Genomic DNA, 26,131 nt, shown 5'->3' with positions numbered 1-26,131 from the left:
CATTATAGTGGTGTTGTGTAAATAACATATGAATTATACCTCGATTATTCAGTCAGCAGAGGGCAAAAATTTCACATAATGAAAATACAATCACATGTGCAGAGGTAGTTTTTCTTTTCATGAATGACGCTATCAGTGGGCCAATTCCTCTGAAACAAATACACAATTTACTCTTTGAGCCAAAAACACAATTGTGAAATTTGTGGCACTTGTTCTTACAAATGTTACAATAGTTCATGAATCAGAAGTGTGCTTAAAATAATCTGATTAGTAACAAATATTTCAGCATAGATTTGGCCCATCGATATATTGCATTTCTCTTTGTGTCAAACTTTGACTCTGGTACCATCTTTAGCATCTTTAGCCTGCTGGTTTGTGTTTTTCTTACAGCACTTAGATTCTAACGACACCTGGGACCTGATTCCTGGACATGCAGGTGCAATTTAGTTCATTTTTCCTCTTTACTTTTCAAATGCCCTGATGGATTGGCTGTCTTAATGTTGAGTCATATCACCATGTCAAATATAACCACTGCATGTGAAAATACAATGCAAGCAAAGGACATTGTTCAAGTAAGGAGTTATTTTATATAAATAACTTCAAAATAATGATGATTCCCATTAAATAAAAAATATTGTAATAAAAACAGCCTAAAGCATCTGTTAAATTGATCATGAGATACTTTTTGGGCATCTGTACAACAACAAGTAAACATATAGCAGGGAGAAATCCTTAGACAATTTCTCAAGCAAAGAAGTCGCCTGTCGTGGAGAAAAATTACACCTTATGGAGTAAAAGGTCAGTCAGCAGCTGAGTGCTTCCCTGAGCAGCTCATTTATCTCCAGACTGTGTCGACGAGTTGACGCAGATCAAACAGAACATGCAGACTGAGAAAGAGAGGCTACAAACAGGCTGCTTTTGTGGAAATGGACATAACATATAACTTTTGCTGCTATGGTTTATGAAAGCTTAACAATGGCACAGCCTCAACTGGTGGACCGCTCCACAACGTCTAAAAGCAGAAAATGCACTGAGTATTGTTAGGATTTTGAGAAAAACTGATTTTAAGTTACCTCTCCATGTCAGTCAGTAAGTTTTGAATTTCTTTTTTAATTATTACAGACCAGTTAAAAAAAAATGTAATTTATCAGTGAGATTTAAAGCAAATATTATGTTCAGCACTTGCCCAACATAAACGTTTCTGTTTGCTGAGAGAGTTGACACACGACTGTGTCCCCAGGTTCGCCACCAACCACATCGTGAAGTTCGCGGACGACACAACGGTGGTGGGCCTCATCAGAGACGACAACGACCTGGACTACAGAGAGGAGGTGGAGCAGCTGGTGGACTGGTGCAGAGACAACAGCCTGATCCTGAACGTTGACAAGACGAAGGAGATGATCGTCGACTTCAGGAAGAACCGGCCCAGCCACGCTCCACTGCTCATCAACAGCTCGGCTGTGGAGGTGGTCAGCAGCACCAAATTCCTGGGGGTGCACATCACTAACGACCTCACCTGGACTGTGAACACCACGTCTCTGGTCAAGAGGGCACAGAAACGCTTGTATTTCCTGCGGAGGATGAGAAGAGCACACCTGCCCCCGCCCATCCTCAAGACGTTCTACAGAAGCACCATAGAGAGCATTCTGACCAGCTGCCTCTCTGTGTGGTGTGGAGGCTGCAGCGCCTCCGACTGGAAGAACGTGAGGAGAGTGGTGCGGACAGCAGAAAGGACCATCAGGGCCCCCCTTCCCTCCATTCAGGACATTTCATCCTAGCGCTGCGTGTCCCGAGGCCGAAACATCATCAGTGACCCCTCACACCCCCACCCCACACCTCCCTGCTGCCCTCTGGAAAGAGGTTCCGCAGCGTCCTGTGCAGGTCCACCAGGTTCCGAAACAGCTTTTTCCCACTTGCCATCAGACTGCTGAACTCTTAACTGGACTGCACTCAAAAACTGGTCTCCACTTTATACCTTGCACATGTACAGAGCTAAATAACTTATATTTTACTGTCATTCCTGCACTTTATATTTTATATTTAGATTTATATTCATATTTTATACTGTATTTTATTTTATTCTGGGTAACCTCACAACATTGGAAGCTCAAAACACTGTCCTGAGCCGTATGCAACGAAATTTCGTTCTGTATACACCCTGTGCATGCAAAATGACAATAAATTCAGTCTAAGTCTAAGTCTATCTATCTTTCATTCAGACCAGTTAGGTCTGCCTCACTAACGAATAACGCAAACGCCTGCCAGTATTTTTGACATTACAGAGTATTCTCAGTTGGATTGTTGTTTTGTCTTGTTTTGTCGGTTGGTTCCATTGAAGTGTTGAACAGGAGAAATGCTTCGCTTCAAGCCAAGCCAAGTCGTTTCCAAGTGGTTTTCAAGTGGTTTTCAAGTAGAAAACCACCTGAATTGATCTTAAACACTACATGAAAGTCTTTGTGCATAATCAAAACATCTACTGTAAGGTTTAGGATGGTGTAGCTACTTTAATTAAGATTTATTATTATAATTTTCAAATCAGAAATTGTGACCAATATACAAAATTATAAAAGCAGATGTGTTAATAAAAGCCAACACCTGCTGAAGATTCAGGTTGAGGCACAGCTTCTGATAAACCTGCCTAAACAGAAAAGCTTTGTGAGTCTTCTCCACTTCTCAGACAACTGTGAGTCCCATTTATCTTTTTTCCTGAAAAGATGAACACACTAAAAGCCACACTGTGTGCGTGTGTGTGCGTGTGTATGGTAACCATGATGCGAAACAGCAAACAAACACAAAACAGCTGTCTGGTCAAAAGAGGGAAGAGGATCCAAACCAACCCAGGATTGTTGACTCTGCCTCGTTCAGTCGCCACAGACAGGAGACGCTCTGTCCACTGGGCTGTTTTAGGAACATTCCCACAATGACCTGTACCGGTTGTTTTCCTGGACACAGCCAGTCTTAAAAAGAGGATTTTGTAACAAGTTATATAAATATGTCATGTTAGTCTAGTTGTATTGTAATTTCTGTGTGTGGGTTGCAGAGTCAAATGCATGAACATTTTAGAAGAAGTTTCCTGGCATCAGATGTTAGAGTGAACTATGGCACTTTGGTAACAGAAATGTCAGAGCTCTACTATCTAATTTTTCCATACTGACATAGAAATAGTCAAATATTTATTCATTCTGTCTGTGGATACACAGGTTTTGCTGCAGCTTGCAGCAAAAGCAGACACTTCTATAAAATTGACTTCTAGCTCTTTACTACTGATCTCAGAGTAGCTATTTGATCTTTCACTGTATTCCAATCGAGTATAAATTGCATATTATAAACTTGCCAAAAAATCCTTAAATTAAGTGTATTTTCAATATTCCATTCTAATATAAATATTAATTTTTATCCTTTATATATATCCAAATATAAGTTCTCTAAAAATAAACAATAAAAGTACATTTTGGAGATTGTTTGGAGAAATTTTGTGCAGAAAATCATCAGTTGTAGGTGTTTAAATTTACTTGGAACCACCTAAGCTTAAACCTTGCATGATCATGAGACCCCACTGCCAACAAAGGGAGGCAAAAGTCCCCTTTTTCTGCTCAACTAAAATTTGTAGCAGCAGATGTTTGGAGGAATCAAGGAAAAGCTTTCAAACTTAGAAACACTGTACTAATAGTGCTAGTGCTGCTATTGATACTTGATCATCGTGCAAGTTGGATTGAATAGCTAAAAAGCTGATCCGTCTGTATTGCTTGATTTCCTAACCCAATAAATTAATTTTGGTATGAACAAATGAGGTTTAGCTTAAGATTCTTGATTGGCCCTGACCTTAACCTTGCTAAAAATGTTTGGATTATGTTAAAAAGTTGAGTTTATGTTAAGAAGCCAACCCCTTTTGATGAACTGCACCAATTCTGTCAATAAAAAAGGTCAAATATTAAGCCAGACTTGTTGATAGCAACTAGAAAGTATTTTGTAAAGGTATAGTTTACTAAGGAGCAATGAACCTATGGACATGTCAGCATGAATTATATTAAGTTTTAATCTGACACTTAGTTCAGAGTAAATTCACAAAAAATTTACTAAACTATATCTTTTATTTTGAATCCCTTCAAAATGTATTGTTGTATCAATACATCCCAAAAAACAATAGTTAAAAAAAAATCACCAAGTCTCAAATTCTGCATGTATACCTATGACAATTACAGCTTTTTATTGGAGTTGTGGGTCTCACAAAGTTTGAACTGGTAACTTTATTTGTTTGATTGTTTTTGTTTTCAACCTGTTCAAAATATTTGTCAAGCTGGATCTTTAGCACAAAACGTTTAGCTTTCAATCTTGCTACCAGCATTGGATTGCAAGTTTTTACTGTTTTGTTTCTTGAAGACTTGTGTTATGTACAGCTGAAGCTCAATCACATTAAAACCTTCTTAAATGTATAAATCTTATGCAATATGTCATTATCTGCTCTTGAATACTTTGAAAAATAAACCCAAGAATAAAAATGACAAAGCCAGTGATAAAATACATATTTATTTTCTGTTCATTTTACATATATATTTTGCTAAACATGTCCCTTAATAACATTCATAATATATAAAACAGAAATGCTTGGTTATGTTTTATGTATAAACCTAACTTAATGCTATTTTAACATATAATGGGTTACTTTTCTTAAAAAATATTTCATCCTTCACTGAGTAAGCATAAAGTGTTCTATGTACATATTTTTGTACATATACTTTTGCACAAAAAAATATATATAAAAAAGATGAGATCTTTAGTCAAACATTTGACTAAAGAAATTAACATTTTCATTTTAAATCATAAAGCTTAATATTAGTTCCATAAACAATAGTTTTTAAACATAACATGTGATGCAAATTGCTGAATTTTGAGTCACAGCTTTAGTTGATGGACAAAATCTGTTCTGATGAAGTTGCAGATGATGTCCGTGAACGCAGTAGCCCACAGAAGTGGTCTGCTCCTGGAGAAAGCAAAGAAGTAAAAGTTGAAAATGAACACACAGTGGGTGACTTTAACCAATGATTCAAACAAAGAAGGCAGTCACTCTTACCAGTGTGCAAAGGTTCATGCACGGCCCAACGTGTTCTCCAGATGCTCTATTCTCCCGGATATGTCAGCTAGTTTGACCAGTCAAGGAAAAAGAAAAAAAAAAACAATAAAAGTGGCTGGACACGTCATTAAGCTCTGCAGGTCAGCTCAGGTCACACGTGCAGCAGACTGTTTAAAACACTGTCTGCCATTTGAAACAACAGGAAGGATATGCTTGGCTGTGAGCTGCTGGATGGTTGCCTGCGTCTGCCTCTGGAAAACCAGCATGGCCTCGCATTTGCAGGGATCCTCCACCACCTCCGCCCTCGCCTCTTCACCAGGAGAGAGCAGATTTCACATCAGCGTAGCAGCATATGTCCAGCAAAAAAAAAAAAGTACAGAAAGAACCACCCACACTGTTCTTTTTAACCAGTGAGCAAGAAAAAAAGCAGAGCAAAAAGAAATGAGAGCACATTTTCTCAGCAGTAACAAATGGAAAAAACATCCTCATAGTGACATAAAAGGGGTGCTTTGCTAAAACAGAGATAAAAACATGGTGGGTTGAACACAAATGTAGGCTTGATTATTATTATTTGTTTTAGTTGTAAAAATATTTGAATATTTGTACAATACTTTCTGATTAGTATTAGTATGTGTGTGGAATTAGTATGTTTACTACTTTCTGTTGGTCTGTCACATAAAATTCAGATGAAAATAGTAACAGCAACATGACAAAATTATGAGTTATAAACATTTTTGCAAGGCAGTGTAAGGAGCAGTTGGTTGGTATGTTGTGAACCCATGCATTGTTTTATATGGATTCCTTAACCTTTAGAATACGGATAATATCACAACAAAAACCAATGATTAAGGGAAGCGAAGATTCAGTATGTTCTTACGTTTTGGGGAGCATGTTTTCTTGTCTGCATTCAAGATGTAACCGATCTGGCACTTGCAGTAAAAGGATGCATTGCTGTTGATGCAAATGTGCTCGCAGTCATGTCCCGTGGCACAAGGGTCCAGACCTGGGGTTGAGGGGTATTATCAGTACAGATCCATAATCTGGTATAAAGTATTTCACTTGCTTTGTGCTGAGATATGTTAACTTGTGCTGGAATTTGCTAGAAAATGAATCTTCATAGTTTAATAATTAAATGCATTGACAGATATCTTCTTTCAGGTTTGCATTTGGTGGGAAACGCCATCATTCAAACACTTTCACCACATCTGAGCCACTTGCTGTGTGTTAGACAACACAGGTAAAAATCACAGAAACACTGAAAGCACACAGACATGTTACCTGAAAGATTGACGAACAGTAACACTGAGACAAAACATCTCGACTTCACAGCAGAACCTCAACTATTCAAACCACTGGTACTTTTAAGGCGGATACAGATATTTTAAATTTCTTAACCTTATCACAATTTCTCTGTACATTAGTCATTTTAAACACAGATAACATTTAAAAACATAAGGACACTTTGGTTGCAAACATCTAAACATTCTGACTTTCCTTTGAATTTTTTTAAAGTTCAAGCCGAAAGTTTGGGACTGAATAGCCCCAAAACTTTACAGGCAATTAATGCCTCAACAATCATATTCTAGTACTGACATCTGCAGTCCATGTGGGGGTTGAGAACATCTGCAGCTTGATTTTTCCCTCATGATTTCAGAGGTCACTAATAACATTGTAAATAATTCACATTCTACAGCAACCACCCCTGTAGACTGTAGGTGCCCTGATTGAGGAACTAGACCAGGGTTAACGGAGGGAAAGGTCCTGAAGGCCCCTCTTTGTCCTACCGCACAGGGTTTCCCTGAACTTGGAGGTGAGCTTCTCGATAACGCCGTAGGTCTCCACATAGAAGACGTGTTCCTCCAGAGGGAGACTGGCCATCAGCTGTAGGGACTGCATGTCTGCACGGTCCACGCCCACAGCGTAGATCTCTACGCCTGAGGCCCGGGCCTCAGCGGACACTTCTTCCACATGGTCTTGAGGCCTCCCATCAGTCACAATGATGGCCACCTTGGAGATGTTCCCGGAGCGAGGTCGAGCTCCAGACTGCTCGGTGAAGGCTTCTTTCATTGCTGTCTTGATGGCGAGGCCGGTCATGGTGCCAGTCGCAAGGGGCTCAATTCGGGCGATGGCTTTCTTTAAGTTAAGTTTGTTGAAGTGGTTCTTGAGCAGGAACTCTATCTTGACTGTACTGGCATAGTTGACCACAGCCACTCTTGTCGCATCTGAGCCCACATCGAGGGTGTCCGCCATGTTGGCCAGGAAGATTCTGACCTTCTCAAACTCAGCAGGACGAACACTGCGAGAGCTGTCAATGATGAAGACCAGGTCCAGGGGGCGACTCCTGCACGGAGAGTCTGTCTCTGGTGATCAACCAAACCATGGCAAGAATAAGTCCATTTAATAATAAACGAAAAACACTAAAGTTTGGTTTGAGTGGTGAAAAAAAAACATCCAAAACAGAACAGTTTGAGATGTACGGCATGTTCCCAAAGGAACTAAATGAAACGTTAGTGCAGCTCTTGTTTGGTTGAACAAAAATGACAATGTATGCTAAATAACATACAATGCATCATTTCAGAGTTGCAACAACCCATCTCACTTTCCTTTAAGGAGAATATGCACAACATTAAAAGAGACATCACACCTGAACAAGAAGACATAAGTGTTAGCATTCCTTTCTGAACAATATCATGCACGTTATACAACAAACTATGTGTAGCTCATCAGTCAGATCCTCTGCTTTTCATTTTAGTTAACCTGGAAGTCAGTGGAAGATCTCTTCACATTTTTCTTCTACAGTGCCATGAAAAAAGTATTTGCCCCTTTAGATTTCTTTTGCTTTTTTCTAGTTTTGTTATACTCTAATGTTTCAGACCACCGAACAACTTTAAAAACAAGACACATAACCTGATTAAATAGAAGAAGCAAACTTCAAATTAGGATTTCAGCATATTAACTTAAAAACTGTAGAAAAGTGTACAAAAAGGATTTTAAAAATTAGTAAGGGGCAAAGACATTTTTGTTTTATTTAAAATACAGCACTGTATGTGTTTAAGAGAGATTGTTAATTATCGTCTCAGTATGTGTGCGTCCTTGAGACAGCGGCACCAGTGCTGTTGTCCAACTCCTAGGTAAGAGGACAAATCTACCACTGACCAAAGTTGCAAAAATACATCTGACCTTGAAAGTATGGAGGAGAATTGGTTGGGTTGGAAAGCGATCCTGACTGGTAATATTCTACCTGTCTCCACAGGACTGATGGTGGTGATGAGGCCGCTTTGGGTACTGACCGGTTGCTTCCAAAGAGCAGGGGTCTCCACTGGTGACGCAGTGGTCATGATGAATGTCACTGGTGCCTCTGTAGCTGCAGGGAAAGTTGGCCTCACTGTATGTCTTGGCAGAGTGGGGAGGATTAAAATAGCTGCTGCTGGTGCTGACTTTGTAGGGCATGGACCTTTTGGTTTGTACGGCCATGGGCCTTTGACTCTGTGTTGGGGATGTGGTTGAGCAACTGGTGGAGATAAACCTCTGTATGTGTGATGCAGGTGTGGTGCTGCTGGCCCATTGAACCTGTGGTGATAGGGCAACATGGGGACCGGGGGCCTGTGGTAAGTCACTGGTGGAGATAGAGGAAGAGGTCGATACACTACCGGTGGAGGGATCCTCGGTGGCAGGTAGTGGTAGTGATACCTTCCTCTATACGTGTAATCACTTCTGTGATCTACAGGCCCACCAGAAAGGACAAGTGATAGAGAACATTAGAAAGATGAAGGAAGGCAAACATGAAGGTTTTGTAAGTTGACATTTTAGTTAACGCTAGTTACATTAACAACAATCAGACATTGTTTTATTGTCCACAGGAACGCAGACACATGATTAGTAAAAATTAAATATTTAATCATTGGAGACGTTTCAAACAAGCAGGAATTTTTATGGTAAATTGCTTGTGAAACCCTCCAGTGAAGACTTATCACCATGCAAAGGGCTCACAAAAAGTATAAAATGCAGTTGTTAAAACACTTATTTGTGGGTGAAATATTTGTCCATTGTAGCCTTTTAACATGCTTTACTTTACAAAAGTATTCACACCACTCGTTTTAATTTTGTCGTCTTTTAAGAAAGATCTAACCAAGGACTGGGTTTGCAAATGAACTTGTGGCTAAAAAACAAAATGCTGTTATGTTTTATATCCTGCCCTCGAGATGAATTTGAATTGAATTAAGCTCATCTTTTCACATTTTTGTCAAGTCATATCTAAAAATCTCATTTTATTACCATTTTATGTTGTAGAGCATCACAAAATAGCACATAATACTGGAGCTTTTTAGAAATGAAATCTGAAAAATGTGAGAATAAAAATGTTCAATAAGATGAGTGGATAGCTGACTACATTTTTTTTAACTATGTAAAACTACATTACTATTAAAATTTATATCTGTTGCAGAAGCACAATATTTTTTCCTGCTAAAGCTGTAGAAGTAACAAAAGCACAACTTCTGCTTTATGACAAAACAAAACCTCTGCCATCTAAAAGTATATTTTCTGAAGAAGAAACTGGATTTTTAATTCACTTACTTGCTATATTCAGGGTCCTGAGTACTGGTTGAGCATTGTGTCTGGTCTGAGCATAACTTTGTGCGGTTTTCAGCTGGAGATCTCCGGCTTTGAGGTGGTAGGTTGCATGTGCAACGTCAGAAAACAGCAGCGAAACACAAAAGAGAAAGCTGCAGGGAAAAGGCTTCATCTTTAGATCATTTAGCAGAGCCAGGTTTTTGTGTGTCTTTTCAGGGTCAGGGTTTCTGCAGTATCCTGCTCCACTCTGCAGAAGATCGCCCACTTCCACATATGAGAAGATCTGAAGAGGGACGTGTCACACTGCCCACCCAATCCAAAGGGCTTGCAGGATAGGGAGAACAAATATTTGTCAAGGAGGGTCTAAAAGGCTGTTTTTCCTCAAGTGTGATTCCTTTAAGCCATGTTTAATGCATTCGCTCATTCTTTTATTTTTTTCCCCTTCTCATGTATATATATTTTTTAAATCTTTCCTCTAAAGGAAAGCCGTTCATTTGTTTTCTTTTCAATTTGACAATAAACATTAGGAATCTGTGTAGTTTTACAATAAACATCATGTTCATACTTTCATATGGTTATTTTTGGTCTTTACAAGTTTTCAACTTTGTATAAAAACCTTCCAATAAAAAAAAAAAATAGTAGGTCAATGTGGCATCTGGAAATGCCGCATGCATTTCTAAAAATCTGATTTTCAAGTTGAGCGAAAAATATAAGCATTAATTCTTTAATCTTAATCCCCAACATCAATGAGAAAAATCGGCATCTGTTGGACTGCATGGAGAGTCCAACAGATTGGACTCTCTTTAATAGTCATTAGCTGGGCTTGGACTTTTACTAGTTTTCTTGTATTTGCTAAAAAAAGCAAACAAAAACACATCCCAACAGCATGACCAACTTGGTTCATAATGAGGATTAGTATTTGTTTGACTGGAAGTAAAGGAGTTGAATTGTGGTCTCTTCTGACCCCACCATCTTCTAACACTTTTTATGTCTCAACTAGCCAGTTTTCCATAAAAAACAGATTTACAGAGTGTATGTGCAAGTTGAGATTAAACAGAAGAATGTTACATGCCAGTTTAAGAGATAAATTTAAGGGAATGGCATAAAACAAAACTAGAATAGTCTGAGGTATGAAAGATGAGCCTTTGGGACATAAGTGGGGGAAAGAAAAGTCAAAAGATCCTCACATTGTTCTGACACATTTATTTAAGTCAACAGTTTTTTTCACAGGGATTTAAATCATTACCAATAAAGCAATGGGTGGATTGCGTTGATAAGCATGCAACAACTAATGTTCACAAGACTAGCCGTTAATCTCCACACGTCAGGCGAGAAAGAGGGAGAGAAAAAAACGATCAGTGTTCTTCTCACCTTCAGTTCCAGCTGAAAAAAAAAATAAAAAAAACTCAGCAGCTTTGCTCACACGCTACTGCAGCAAAGCGCTGATGACGCTTTGAACCGTACTACTGCGAAGCTAAATAAATACAGACAAAAAAATGTGCTAAAGATTCAAATCAGAACAGAGGTGGAATATTTTAGGTCTTAAACAGCAGAAAACTGCAATACAACTTAACAATAAGAGCTCTAAGAAGCAGATTGTCATAGTTTAACAATTCTTTAGTAGTTCATATATTGATCTATCAATAAAATGGTGCTGGATTGATGAGCAAATTTCAAGCAATTTTTTTTCACATATCCCTTTTACTAAGACTTAAAAAAGGGCTGAGGGCTTAGGGTAGAAAAGGTAGAGGGGGTTCCTTCCAATGCTTTTTCAAACACCGCATTCATCCATTCATTATCACATACATTTTAATTTTCCCACATTTTTTTCCCCCATCACATCTCCAGGATGCTCTATAAACACTAAAAGAAATACAGCGGAGAGATTGAACAGAACCTTTTTAAAGGACTCACACAGACACAGAGGGTTCAGAGGGGGGATAAGGGCTTCATGGTGTTTAGATGGGGGGGAATGTAGGAATGCATATGATGGCTGGGTGTGCATGTGCGTGTTCTGGTGACACGGCTGGTGACTAGGCTGGCATGTAAGGGGGAGGAGGGTCCTTCTCTGGCATCTTCATTGCCATCTCATAGGTGGGCAGAATGTACTATACAGGAAAAGCAAAGGAAGTCATTAGATTCATTAAGTCTCCACTAAAAACCGTAACTATTTTAAAAATATTAATGTATACTCTAGAAAACCTGATTAACTTTCTAAATGTAGTAGCTAAACATGTACAACCAATAAATATGGATTCAAGAAAATACAATAAAAACATCCAACTTTCAACATTTTAAGCTAAAGTAAAAAAATAAATAAATAAAAAACATGGATGTTATGTCTCTTCAGCTAGAATAGGGGTGTCAAACTCCAGGCCTCAAGGGCCGCTGTCCTGCAGTTTTTAGATGTGACACAGGTACAAAACACTGAAATGAAATGGCTTAATTACCTCCTCCTTGTGTAGACAGGTTTTCCAGAGCCTTGCTAATGACCTAATTATTCTATTCAGGTGTGGTGCAGCAGAGGCACATCTAAAAGTTGCAGGACACTGGCCCTTGAGGGCTGGGGTTTGACACCTGTGAGCTAGAATGTGCATCTGGCTTCTGAACTATTATTAACAAATAATAACTTTCCAAATGTAATTATAATTTCAGGTGACTGCCTTTGTAATGAATTATAAACTGAAAATTGTTGCTTTTATTTACCTTCAAAGGTGGGGAATTTCACATATTTGGAAATGAAAAACATCAACAAAAAAATTCTTTCCATCTATTGAGAGTATTTAACATGATTTGAAGATGTGTGCAGTTATTTATACTCCACATGCATTCGTACATACATTCGTAAATATGAACTTTTCAAAACTAACTGGTGCTTTTATAGTCTTTATGTGTAGAAAAGTATAAATGTATTTGCTTTTTCCAAAAACTGAAGACCTATGTAGCTGCCATAATACCATTAACATGAACATTTATTTTGAATTAATATTAACATTGACAGTCAGCACAGCCTTTCAAAAGCATTATTTGTGACAACCAAAAACTGTTTTTCAACGTGACAAACTTCCTGAATGTGTTTAGTGAGCCACCTGCTGGCTCGACTTGACATTACACCTATGAAATCTCGTACCAGGATGCCATCATGTCAGCAAATTAGTGTCCATAAATATTGACTGCGACTCACGCATACCTGGGGAGGGGTCTCAAAAGCCGGGTACACAGCAATCTCTGGCATGTTCCTGTTGTTGATGTACTTGTAGCAGTTCCACACACAGTTGATCAAGTAAGCCTGGAAGCCATTACAAAGAGCTACACTTACACATGTACATTAGCAGTTTTTTATGCTTGTAAATACAAAAACCTAAAGCCTATTCACTTCAACAGCCAGACAACACTCGCTAACATGCTGATTGGTTGTATGATATACTGAAGATATAATCTGGATTAAATCTTGACAAGCAGTCTGACTGCTTTACCTTCAGAATGATCAGGAAGGCGAAGAAGACCAGCACAAAGAGGAGGAGGCAGCTTGAGTTCAGAGACAGAAGATAATCCTTATATGGGAAATCCGGCTGAGGAGCAGAAAAAAAAAGAACAAACAATTGAAGTTGTGCAATATGAATTTAATTCGCACAGTAAAGACAGAAACTTTTGTTGTGACAGGTGGATGGTACTTATTTGCAGACAAATTGAATAAATACAAAGCTAATAATTTAATAATTTAAGATGATCTTTCTGTTGGTGTAATATTGCAGAATCATAAATATTCCTTTTAACAGTGTCTTCCTTTAGGAGCACAGTTTGTGCTCACGGAAGCTAAGATTTCTCAGGTCGTTTAAATAATTCTGTTTTTAACGACCCCAAGGCCTGATTACATAAACTGCTTTCAATTAAAAACAGTTGCTGGGTGCAGCTAAATCTCATACTTATCTATTTATCAACAATAATAATACAAAATTCCCTGATTTATTAAAGCATCCTCCACAGTGACTTGTGAAAATATTGAAACCGTGAAGGTTTTTTTTAAAAACATTTTGTGATATTAGACTCAAATGTAGAAGTGTACCATGCATTTGTTTTTTACCCTATTTACCTTAATACCCCCAAATACAATCTGGTGTAATCATTTGCCCTCAGAAGTCATTTAATATCTCAGTATAAATGCAGCTGTTCGGTGAAGAACAAAGAGGTTTGCACATTAGTGAGTACCAGAAACTCTCACCTACCTCCACTTTTTTTAAAAATGGTGGTGTCATCATAATACTATGGGACAGGTAATCTAGTCAGAGCTGCTCAGAAGACAGATGGAGAAACTTTTAAAAGGTTGCCAAGAACTTGACACTGGGACAGAGCTTCAGCTTTAAAATGCTTCTTGTCTCCAGCACACCTGATTCCATTGAACGGTTTAGACATCCTGATGAGACAATTCAGCCATTTTACTCAGGTGTGATTCAGCAGTGAAGCATCTATAGCTACGTTTACACAGATCTTGACGCTCAAATCCAATGTTTTTTTCCTGAAACCATTTTTTTTTTTTTTTTGTGGAGAATCAAATGCAACCATATCAGATTTAGTACGCAAGTGGCACAAATCAGGTGAAAAAATCCGAATTGGGGTCAGATATGGGTCACATGCGGGCAAAAAAGCTGATTTGGGTCACATTTGCCCGCTATGTGAATGCAGCTTCGATGTTGCAGAATAGTAATTCTCGATGACTGGACGTAGGTACTTCAAGTTTAGATCCAAAATTTATGTCTTAGAATGGCCCAGTCAAAGTCTTGTGGCAAGACTTTAAAATGGATGTTCATAAATGTTCTCCATCCAATCTTAGCTTTCTGAGCTATAGCTGCGCTATAGAAAAAAATATAACTTTCAGTCTGCAGATGTGAAAATCTAGTGGAGATATAATCAAGCAGCTTTGCAATAGTAGCAGCAGCTTATGTGAGATTCTACAAAGTGCTGACTTAGAGGTCTTAAGATAAATGCATGAAAGACTATTTAGCTTTTTATGTGTAACAAATTATTTAAATACTATATTTCTTTATCCTTTAAGATATGCATGACTTTATGCTAAGGTGCTTTATATAATCCTAATAAAACACACTGAAAACTCCAGCTGTAATATCACAACATTTGAAAAGGTTTCCATAAATAAGAGAACCATACAGTCACAGAAAATGGATTCTCTCATATAAGTCATGCATTTTTTCAAGGAAATACAAGTGATCAACTGTGAGTGTTGCACAATAATATCGACTTCCTGTTTACTAATGAGTGAAACATGATGTGTGGCTAAGGCAGGAAATGCTGAATGAGTCAAACAGTCCAACAGCAAAATCACAAAAATCCAATAACTGAAAGTAAACATAAGATGACTACAGGTAGAACCCGACAGTGAACTGTTGGGACTGACCAGTTGCTCCAGGTAGTCCCGGATCCTGGGAAGGTAAGTGAGAGAACTGATGGCCACCAGGCAGCTCAGAGCAAAGTCAAACAGCTGGTAGCAGAAAAATGGGATGAGCCATCCATCACGGTGCTGAAGAAGGCGGACACATTTGGAAAATATAAGAATAAACAATAACTTGGACACATCTTTACTGAATTTGGACGGACCAGAATGCTTAATTTCATTCGACCTCTAGACATCATAAAATAAAATTCTAGAAATTGTTAAAATGAACAAACATTATTTCCATTCCTAGGTCTCTTGGTTATGAGTTTTTTTCTAAAGGAGTATAAAATAGGTTCATGTGATGCTAGAAGACATCAAATTAAAATAAGCAAGGTGGTCCATCCTTTAGTAACTCTTTAGTAACTAAGCAGTTTGGATTTTACTTCAAAATCATTTTAAAAACACTTAGGATGGGACCTACTTCATTTGAACTAACATTATATTCCTAAAAATTTTTCTCAAATCTGGAGACAGCTGCCACACTATACCAGAAGGGTTTCTACAACACTTTATTGGAAAGTTGTCATAGAGCAGCTAAAGTACGACTTTTGGACAATCTGCATGCCTCCTGCATGCAGATAGGAGTCGTACTTTAACTGTGCAAACAAATCTAGCAGTTTAATGAAGGTTCATGTGACAAAGCTATCAAACCTGTCCTCCTTGTTGCCATCAGGCAGGCCTGCGAGGTAAACATGACACGCAGTGAAAACACAGCATGGTGTGGAACAAACCTGATACATCACAATTCCTTTCAACAACCGTTTATAAAAGCTTAATTTTGTTTTGCTAACTTTCACAGAAAGAAAAATGAAGCTGAATTCCTTCCACGGATTATATATTTCCACGGAAAACAAAGACAAACCTTTTAAAATGTTGTTAATTCTGCCACGACTTACAGTGATTGCTCCGTACACCATCATGGCACTGATAGTGAGCATCAGCAGAGAGATGGCAAATCCAACACAGGCATTTTCTACAAAAGAGCAAGTGATACAATCGGTGAATTCTGGTCACAGTACAGCCTTAGTGCATGGTAGAGGCCTAGAGTCGAGATTAAATGTGTATTTGCCCGTGCTTTAAAGAGGCAGCTGGGATTTGCATACTCGATAAGACAGCCAACTCACTCAGCTTTAATAGAGTATCTCTAGGGAACATTAAGTCGATCTCTTTCAGCAGAGTCAGTAAATATGAAAGACACCGTCTAAGATAATTAAATGGTCTACCTTTCATATTCTCTCTTCTCTCATCACTTATCCTCTCACTTTGTTAACTCTTGCCCTAGGGTGGCTCGTGCCAGAGCTGCTGCAGTAATGCAGTCTGTATCAACTCTTTGTTATTCTGTAGCTCAGATAAAACAATCTGTGCATCAGTATGACCCCATCTGACATTTCTTACAGCTTTGAGAGACAAAAAGCACCGTCTACTGGAGCTGATAACTTGGAACTACTGTATAAATAGGCTTAGCACTTCAAAGTGTTATACTAGAAGTACCAAGCATGAATGTGAGAAAAAAAACCATGACTTTAAATCGGTTTCAAATTCAAAGTTTACTCGGCAGGGTTAGAGAACATTCTGTATTTTTGGAAAATTCCAGACAGTGACCTCAACGGTGCTTATATAAGCAGCTTCAGTACAGGGTTCCACATCAAAGTCCATTCTTTTCCAGGTCCCAACATTCCAAAGTACTCAAAAAAATAAATGCAAAAGTTTACTACCAAATTACTACTCATATTTCCACATTTTATGAATTCAGTTTATTTAAATAGCTCTGATTTAAAACATGTCTAAATGCACTTTACAAAAAAAATCCTAACTTATATACAGAAATACATAGTCAATAAATTCCAATTGAAATCCACCAGTTTGACAACAGAGCAGATATCAAATGATTATATTTTTGCTTACCGGACATCCTGTCGGAAGCAAAGTAATGGTCAATGACCTCATACTGCAGGTCGATAGTTGGTACGTTCTCCGGGTGCGTCACAGCCACAGTCAGCAGGATTCCCATCAACAGGTTGACCACCTGCATACAGGTAAGCAGGGAATAACGCATGAGTTGAATTTAAATTAACTTGGAATTAATCTGAATTTGCTTTCAAAGCTGCATGAAGTTCAAGCTGCAGATAATGCATGAAGAAAAAACAGGAACTTAAAAAAACCAGAGAACACTGTGTTTCTTAATTTCTTAAGACTGGACAAAAGGAAAAAGTTTTTTTTTTTTTTTGGGGGGGGGGGGGGGGTTAATGATGAGATGTGAATTTAATCCAATATAAAAGTAATGCTTGACTGGCACTTTAAATAAGAAGGAGGTTCTAGAGTGCTGGGAGAATATTTAAGAAACGGGATTAATTCTACACGCGTTTAAAAAAAATCAAATATTTCATCACAGCAGTTCCTGGAAAACATTTTTTAGTTCAGTTTGGTAAGCAGATATTAAAGTTTGAAAATGTAAACATGCCATCCTGCTTATAGCAGTTAATCCACTGAACATCAACATATATATGGACTAAGAGAAAGCCTATTTTTCCGGTATTCAAAAATGCTAACATTTTTCATTATAATATGTGCTTCTGCTGATTCTTATCTTATTATCTGACGATCGTCATGCAGAAGTTAGCGGAATATCGGCAAATTAAGCCCAATGTCACAGGTTTGACACTTTTAGATCTCACACAAATACTTCCAATAACCATGCAAGGACAGCATTTGTTGTAAAAAAAAAGTTCTTGAATTTTACGTCTAATATTATACTTGAGCAGGCTCAATCCACGAGAAACGCCACATAAGTTAGCTAGCTATAGCTAACATTAGCATCCCGTTAGCGTCACTTCGACGTAAAACAGGCTTTTCACGGTCGAATGCTGAGGCTATAAATTATTTAAATACACATGAACAGCCAAAATCTAATTAGAGCTGAGCAGTAATCTTAAATAAACTGCAAGGTTAATGTGACTCCTTCATTATGTAAACTTAACAGGCGAACGACGCAGGCTAACGCTGGCGTATAGACCGTTATCGAGAACCATCTTACGCACCATATACCATGTTCCCAGGATGATAGTCCCGGTCCGAACATGGCAACATCCACAGCACCGGGTGGTGTACAGTCTATCTCGGCTTGGCTTGAAGTGATGCATGTCCTCTACGAGTGTAGGGAGAAACATCTGGAGAGTTGGCAGGAAACGTCGGAAAAAATCTTCTCAGCATCAACAGTCAGCTAACGACCGCGGAGAAACGCCCACCACTCCCCCCCCCCCCGACGATCTGCGGCTGCGCACAAGGTAGATTAAAAACAAACCATCTGTCGTAACGTCAGTCTACATTCCCCCCATCAATGTTTTTAAACTTCAATAACAATTTAAATAATACAATGCAAAGTGTAGCGGAATTTTGTGTCAAAATTTAAAGCATAAACACCACCAATGGTACAAGGGAGGCTAGATCAATTTCACAAGTGTAATATTTACAATGTTCAGGAAAAACTGTCATTTAAAAGGGGTAATTTTAATTGATCATGTAGAGAGTTTATATTCGAGTAAATAAATATGTCCTCTTTATGAACCAAATGTTTTTGTTGACACATCATTGTATGGTATTAATGATATTCTCTATGTGAAATAAGTGCCCTGTCTCCCCATTGTATGATTATGTTCCCACATCTTATCTGCTTTGAATAAAATACCCAGAGAAGTATCAGTTGGCTTCCATCTTCGTTAAATAAAAGCATGTGAAAACTTTTTATTACTTGACAGTGTAACAACAAGGGGTCAGTTTTGGATCATCTGACCTCTAGTAAAGTTAAGATTGAAAAAGGTTATAAACATTCAATATTGAAAATCTGGAAATGCAGTGAGCCCTACGGTTCTGGTAGTTCGTGTAACATTAAAAATACATAAACAATGCAAATAAACAAATTGATTAAATTCATTTTTAAACAAGGAAATAAGCATTTTATTGCCTAAAGTGCAATAACGTACCATTCCTTTAGTGTACATGTGATCAACTGTTGCAAAGGATGCATTTGTAGCTACAAAAATACTTTTAATGTCAACATGTGAAAAGCTCAGCTCAGTCTGCTTGACTTATCCATTCAGTTTAAGGCTAATCTGTTGACAATTCTTTGGATTAGCCAAACAATGGAATAATGCAAAACATGTAGGAGATTTTATTTTAGGTTCTAGGTAGCACATATTTACAGGTGAAGAAGGTTGTTCAACTTATATGAAAAATATATAGATGTTTTTTGTACAGTTTTAGCTCAGTATCCACTCCGACTGTGTTGTTTTTCAGAAAATAGCATTTGCAGAGTCTGTATTATCCAGTTAAAAATTTAAAAATAATTTTTTATTTTAAATTAAAATTTTTAACTGGACTAAAATTAGTCAATGATGACTTCAATAATCGAGTCATCATCATCATCATCATCATCATCACTCTGATTAATTGTTTCAGCCCTTGTCTTCACTACCTCTCCCTTTATACAATCATCATTGGAAGCTACTATTCGTTCATGAGGAATTACTATCCATGTTTTGACAAAATGAAGATCTGAGATAGGACCGGGAAGCTTTGAAGCTGAACCAGGAAGTGGTGATGCAGTGAAGCTTGCTCCCTGCGCATAGTGATGATCCAGCAAGGCAGTGGCTGCATTAATCTTGTTCTTTCTGTGAGATCGGTACTTCGCTCTTTGATATCTGTCGTAACAACAAGGAAACTGGAATAATTCTCATATGAAGGCACAATAACAATAAATGCATGACGTATCTAAAATACTGCATTACAAACATGACACTGTGATCTGGATTTATTTTGGGGGTATTTACTTGTATTATACATTTTATTAATAATTACAATCACAGAACAAAAACGTTTTCCCGTATATTGTTAATCAAATCACCATTACTACATAATCTGATTGCAAAAGCAAATAATGTACCTTTTCAAATTGGCTTCAGAGAGTCTCCTTCTTAGTTCAATTTCCTCGGGAGTTTCTTCTTTGGTCAGCTTCAAGGTAGGGGCCCAATCTGGGTTGGATCTGTCGTACAAGTCTGCAGGTCTGCCTACAAAGTACAGTTTTTCCCAGCAACCAGTTGAATATTGACTGACAGCACTGACAATATGGTTATTTTTCAAAACTTTTTAAAAATGTCCTTACCGCTAATAAAGTGATCGGAGCAAATCCGTGATGTACTGGAAGGTTGCTCTTTCCTCCGGATATTAGCTAGCCACACTCGTCGACGCTCGATGCTAAGTCGCAAAGTTTGCTCACCTTCTGTTGTTCTGACTTTGGGGATGTAGTGAAAACTCCTCTTCACTTTTTTGTCGCCTCTGCTTTTACACCCTTTAACCCAACAATACACCACCATCGTGGTTCTCTTCGTGCGGTCAATGTAGTGGAGTGCTTCTTCTTCTTCTTGATTTTTATTAGCGGTTGGAAAGAAACGTTGTGGAATGCTGATTACTGGTTCTTCGTACTATCGCAATGGCGCCGGGGTATCCGTGTGTAATGTTATGGGAAACGTAGTAAAGCTCCTCCTTTTCCTGCTGAAGTGCATTGTGGGATTAGTTGTTCTTATGCCAGACTCATGTAGTCCTGGGTGGAGGACCAACAACTTTATAAGGACGTATAACTTTATATTAAGCTTGATGAACAATGATCTTCTGAATAATAAAGATTAAAATAAAGAAGTCCTGTTAAATCTTTTGATCAAAAAGGATTTAACAGGATACTTAATTAAAGTAGATCAAATTACATTTATTTTATTTATAAAGTATAAAATTCACAACAAATCTTGCCTAAAGGCTCAGTACCAGTGGCCAGCTGCTTGCCATGCTTTTATCAGATGCAAAGTATCTTTTGAAAAATAACTTTTAAGAAGGTATTAAACATATTTCTTCATTAAGCCCACATTTCTGTATTAAAAATGTTTGCTTTTTTAGTATAATGTGATACTCTGTCATAATCACCAGATTTCATCTGTATGAAAACATGAAATATGTTTCACTTTGTGAACTAAACGCCTAAAATTAATCAACTTTTGACATTTTGATTTATTAAATATAACAACATTAAATTGTATGACATGATCTTCTTGGTTCTAAGGACACTTGGTCCTGAGAAACAGTTACACAGACTTTTTTTGAAAGTCTTAACAGTTTTCTCAGGAGATATTTACTATTCTTTCTTTTTAAGTTCAGTCCAGGTATCTGACCATTTCCAGGAATGGAAATGGTCCATTTCATGCAAACAAAAATGCAGTTTGCATTTTTGTTTGCATGGACCCACAACACACAGTCAACCTCAAGAGTTCCCAATTCAAGTGATGAACCAGCATTGAATTCACACAAAAACAACTTTAAGCATCTTAAGTTCCAATTTCTTTAAGTGCAAACAAAAATGTGAGAAAAAATGACATCTATCGTTTTAATATTGCACAAATTGTCAATTCTAATAAGTTTTCATCCAATATCTTAAGACATATCATGTTATTATAAATGTACTTTATAATAAATGTGTCTCCTACACACTAGGAGACACATTATACAGGAAATAGTACATTATAAAACACTAAAAATCCAGTTATATTGAAGACTTTTTAACGTATATTGTATAATTTAGCAAAATAAAGGGTAAGGGTGAACATTTTTGCACTGCCCTTTTAGCACTGGATCAGCCCATACACAACTTTAATGACACCATAATTTTATTTTTGTAAGTGCCAGAAAGCAAACAAAAATACATAAAACCAACATCTGGAACCTGCAAAAAGAGCACTGAGATTTCACTAAAAATCTAAGTATTATTATTTTTCAGGCATCTCAGTGACAACACAAACTAATCAACATTTTAATGTAGTAAAAACCTAAAAGGCTCTGAAAAAGAGATACAAGCTGCCACAAGTTTCACCCACTTTCCCCATTTTTCCTTCATACTTTTTATTGTGCTACAAAAAACAATGGAAATTGCTACTGACTGATAAGTCAAATTGTGCATTGTATCTCATTTCAAACCAATGTGAAGGATAATATAGAACAGACAAAATCCAGGGTAAATAAAGTCAAAGCTTAGCTTAGCAGTTTATACTTCTAGATTAATGAATATTATATACACATATTAGATATTTCTCAAACACAGGCAGAATGAGGTCCTTGAAACATTTTTAATCACATTTAATCACAGACATAACGTTAAATTAACAGATACAATACCTCCAGGAAGTATTCACACCCCTTCTTTTTCACTTATTTTGCTACAGTACAGTCTGATCCCAAATGGATTTTATTTTTTATGGAAAATTTGTACAAAAATTAATTCATAATGACAAAGTGCAAACATTCTTAAGGTGTTTTTATAGAAAGAAAATATAAAAATGTTAACATTACAGGTTCACAAGTATGCACAGACTTTGCTAGTACAATTGAATCTGAGCTCAGATGCATCTTCACCTCTGCTAAAATTAATATATCAGACATGATTTGGAGATGAACAATCTCGCATAAAAGAGTCTCAAAGTTGACAATTTATATAGCAGAACTCAACCAACAAAGTCAAAGGAAAGGTCAGTAGACCTCTGAGATTGTGTTGAGGCAAAAATCAGGGAAAGGATGTAAATATCTAGGATCTCTAAGAAAAAAAATACTCAAAAACTATTTTAGAATTAAAACCGTTAATATAGGACAAAAGTGAATGGGTGTGAACACTTTCTAGTGAAAATTTTGAATTAAGTGCAAGAAAAAAAAAACATTGATAATTTTCTCCTTTGAGAAAATTCATCAATAGCAGCTCTCTACAATCAGGAAGACCGAGACACCCCAGGGTATTTTAAAGATTTCAATCCAACGTGGATGTGACAGTTAAATAAAAGCTACTTCCCGAGTGGGTTTGTGATATTCTTCATTTGAAGCCTTGTTCTGAATATGTTCTTCTTTGTGTTTCTTCCTCCATTTGTAAATCAGGAACACTGATAGCAGAACTCCTATTGTTGCTCCAGCTAGTCCCCCTGCAATGGCAGCTGTGGACGTAAACCAAACTACTGAGCTAAATTCAAATTCACACTCTACAGCTTTATCACTTTCAGTACGCATGCATCCCACAGTACCTGCAACGATCTCTTTGTTTTCCAGTAAGCTGTTGCTGTTTGAGATAACAATCAATTCTGTTGCAGCATCTACGTCATGCCTGTGTGATATCCCCACATTCAGCACTGAAGAGCTCTAAAGCAAAACAAAAAGACATTGCATTATTTACTGCATAATCAACTACATCAAATGCAATGAAACAGGATATACAGTATATGTATATATTTAAATGGGTCATACTTTGGCAGAATTTGTGTTTCCATTTACAGGGTTTGGTACAATATCTGGGTCAGGATTGTTGTTGGTCCCCTCTTTGGAAATTTGTAATTTCATCAGGCAAGAAAGCAAATGAGAAACAAGGACAAAAGTGTTTTGAGAATATTTAGGGAAAGAAATTAAAGTGATTATTTATAATAGTTGGTCAAAGGAAGCACATGAATATACCTTGTTCTGGATCATTTCCAGAACCAGAACCATCCAGGTCATACCCAGATCCCTCCCAGTCCTCTGGAGGTCCATAAAGCTTATTTCATGGAGGAAAAAAAATACATTTTTTAGCATATAAACAAGTCACTGAATAATACAAGGTTATAAGGAAGATAACAGAGCAATAAGGAAATGAATATTGCCAAGGTGACAAACTTCCCCTGACAATCCCATAATGATCCAGGTAGTCATCACCAGTAAACACTCGTGAGTAGATAACAATGCATGATTGCATAACTCCACCTTTTTAAGTTAGCAACAATTTTGGGGGTTTTGCAAATTAATTTGTAAACCAGAAGCAAACATAAATGTAGACGTTTAAATATTGTTTATTAATGGTCTGTAAAGAACTGATAAATGCAAAAATGCATTTCATAAAACTGTAAGAACCGCACATACTTATCAGAAAATACCATAGGACGTCATGATCTGTGTCAGACTTCCCAACACCCACTTACAGCTCTACAATAAACTTAGGGAAGCTACAGTAACTGCTTATAATTATAGTGCAGTTCCAAACTATTCACACCCCTTTACAGCTTCTAAACTTACACATATTTTATTGGAATTTATCTGTGACAGACCAACACAAAGTACTGCATCTTGTAGAATGAAAACTGACCCTGCACATCAACCTGAACACATCAGGGTGATGGCAGCATCATGCTGTAGGGATACTTTTCTTCCGCAGTGATAAAGAAGTTGTAAGTTGGTTAATATTGATGAGAAGATGGATGGAGTTAAATACATGAACAATCCTGGAAGTAAAAGTGGTTTGAGGCTGCAAACTGGAGCAACAAGAAATGACCGTAAACAACCAGAGTTTCAAAAGAACTGTTTAGATCAAAGCATATTCTTATGTTAGGATGGCCTAGTTAAAATTCAGATGTAATTGCAATTGAGAATCTGGGGCTATACTGGAAAAAAAATTCAAAGATGCTTTCCATTCAATATGTGCTACTTTGTGCTGGTCTGTCACATAAAATCCTAATAGACCGAAGATTGAGGCCAAAATATGAGAAAAAAAAATCCCTGAAGCACAAACTTTTCCATTTTGCTTTAAGTTACAATTCAAAGCATAGCAAAGAAAATGTGATCAAACATCTTCTTTTAGTTTTGTGGCTATAACTTAAGAAATAAATCTATGCCTTGTGAGATGTCAGCTATTTCTAACTGGTGCATTGTGACAGCAAAAAAAACAAAAACAAATAAACCTTGAATTTCCTCAATTCAAAGTTTCTTAAAACCTTAAAGTGAAGCGTACTATTTAGATTTCAAAACATATGATTAATGAAACATATAACAGATGTACTGTATATCTCTATGTGTCCAACAATTGTTTAGCATTTACATTTTGCAAGACCTGTGAAAGAAAAATCAAGGTGTGTCAGGACAGCATTCTTTTGAGTTCTAAAAATATAGTGCATACGTTCAATTTGTAAGCATAGCTACCTTTATCAGGAAAACAATATAGGGCTTAATAACGTTGTGTCATATTGTACCACACCCAATAAACAGGTCAATAATACACCTGAGCCAATGAGTGCCTTCAGTCACCGAAATGTAGCTTTAGTTGGAAAGTTTAAAACCTCCAAACTGTTTTAACTCGGAGACATTTTTGGCTCAAAGTTATTGCTGAACAGGAAGTGAGGAAGGTAGCCGTGAGACGAAGGTAACCACCATGTCTCCGCTGTTTAATAAGATATAAAGGCAGAAGGTGACTTACCGACGCCCGTTCAGGAAGGATTAATCCCAGTGCTAAAACCACGGACACCGTCAGGGATAACCGCATCTTTGGGCTGAGTTAGAGTCCCCTTTCTTAACGCGTCTGATTGCAAAATACAAACAAACAAACCAACCAAAAAAACCTGTCTACAGATTCAGCTGGTTTCGACCTCATAAACCCCACCCACCGTGAAAATTATCACACACTGTACCTGATGGGAGGAGACTGTTTTTAATAAAGGTTGGCTTGTAAGCCAATAAACAGCGCCTTGTACAATTTACTGACACACAGATGGGTTTAAAATAACGTCAGCAGAACCATATTACTCAACTTTCCTTTCTGGAACAAAAAAAAAAAAAAAATCAGCCTTAATTCTGAGAACTTTGGTTGCATCCCGCATTAAGTAATTAACGTTGATTAAAATCACTTGCACAAAAGCTGTGGGCAATTGTCGGTATATGTTTTGGATCATTATCTGGCTCAAAAGCATGAGAACCTTTTAAAGTTCACAATTTTTCTTAATAAAGAATGTTTAGTATTTTGAAGTTTCTGCTGCAATGCATCCTCCATTATTACATGCTAAACGATGTGCATGAAGTGTTTTCCCCTAGAGGCCAGTTTATATTTTACCTTCCTTGATGTGTGGTAGATGTTCCAGTTATTCTAAACTTTTTAAATTAAGGTTCTGTTATAAATATGAGGAAGATGATCCACATGCGATTATTTGCATTACCTGAATGCT

General features: G+C 37.3%; 4 protein-coding genes across 5 annotated transcripts; all 4 read right to left on the bottom strand.

Annotated features, from left to right (window-relative positions):
- Positions 1-4,582: 4,582 nt before the first annotated feature.
- LOC102232982 (matrilin-3-like) lies at positions 4,583-9,880 on the bottom strand. Of its 2 annotated transcripts, XM_023347524.1 has the most exons (6): positions 9,647-9,880; positions 6,856-7,431; positions 5,949-6,074; positions 5,283-5,381; positions 5,072-5,141; positions 4,583-4,981 (listed from the first exon to the last, which is right to left on the bottom strand). In XM_023347524.1, the coding sequence occupies exons 1-5, from the start codon at positions 9,813-9,815 to the stop codon at positions 5,086-5,088; spliced, it is 1,026 nt and encodes a 341-aa protein (XP_023203292.1). In that variant the 5' UTR covers positions 9,816-9,880; the 3' UTR covers positions 4,583-4,981; positions 5,072-5,085. The 2 variants fall into 2 exon arrangements, 1 of the variants encoding a protein (XP_023203292.1); XR_002754012.1 differs by having other exon boundaries at positions 5,072-5,381.
- A 950-nt stretch (positions 9,881-10,830) lies between these two features.
- On the bottom strand, positions 10,831-18,356 carry laptm4a (lysosomal protein transmembrane 4 alpha). The gene is made up of 7 exons (XM_005803134.2): positions 18,134-18,356; positions 17,001-17,121; positions 15,992-16,068; positions 15,057-15,179; positions 13,120-13,215; positions 12,834-12,932; positions 10,831-11,751 (listed from the first exon to the last, which is right to left on the bottom strand). The coding sequence occupies exons 1-7, from the start codon at positions 18,260-18,262 to the stop codon at positions 11,677-11,679; spliced, it is 720 nt and encodes a 239-aa protein (XP_005803191.1). The 5' UTR covers positions 18,263-18,356; the 3' UTR covers positions 10,831-11,676.
- An 887-nt stretch (positions 18,357-19,243) lies between these two features.
- LOC111611395 lies at positions 19,244-20,600 on the bottom strand. The gene is made up of 3 exons (XM_023348022.1): positions 20,254-20,600; positions 20,035-20,158; positions 19,244-19,792 (listed from the first exon to the last, which is right to left on the bottom strand). The coding sequence occupies exons 1-3, from the start codon at positions 20,462-20,464 to the stop codon at positions 19,477-19,479; spliced, it is 651 nt and encodes a 216-aa protein (XP_023203790.1). The 5' UTR covers positions 20,465-20,600; the 3' UTR covers positions 19,244-19,476.
- Positions 20,601-21,508: 908 nt separating this feature from the next.
- LOC102223470 (syndecan-2-like) lies at positions 21,509-25,574 on the bottom strand. The gene is made up of 5 exons (XM_005803133.2): positions 25,390-25,574; positions 23,622-23,700; positions 23,418-23,488; positions 23,198-23,312; positions 21,509-23,110 (listed from the first exon to the last, which is right to left on the bottom strand). The coding sequence occupies exons 1-5, from the start codon at positions 25,453-25,455 to the stop codon at positions 22,953-22,955; spliced, it is 489 nt and encodes a 162-aa protein (XP_005803190.1). The 5' UTR covers positions 25,456-25,574; the 3' UTR covers positions 21,509-22,952.
- Positions 25,575-26,131: the final 557 nt, after the last annotated feature.

The sequence above is a fragment of the Xiphophorus maculatus genome, chromosome 15, assembly GCF_002775205.1.
Source record: "Xiphophorus maculatus strain JP 163 A chromosome 15, X_maculatus-5.0-male, whole genome shotgun sequence".
In the NCBI taxonomy this organism is placed as follows: Eukaryota; Metazoa; Chordata; class Actinopteri; order Cyprinodontiformes; family Poeciliidae; genus Xiphophorus; species Xiphophorus maculatus.
Note: the sequence above shows the minus strand (reverse complement) of the source record. Positions and strands in the feature narration are given on the sequence as shown.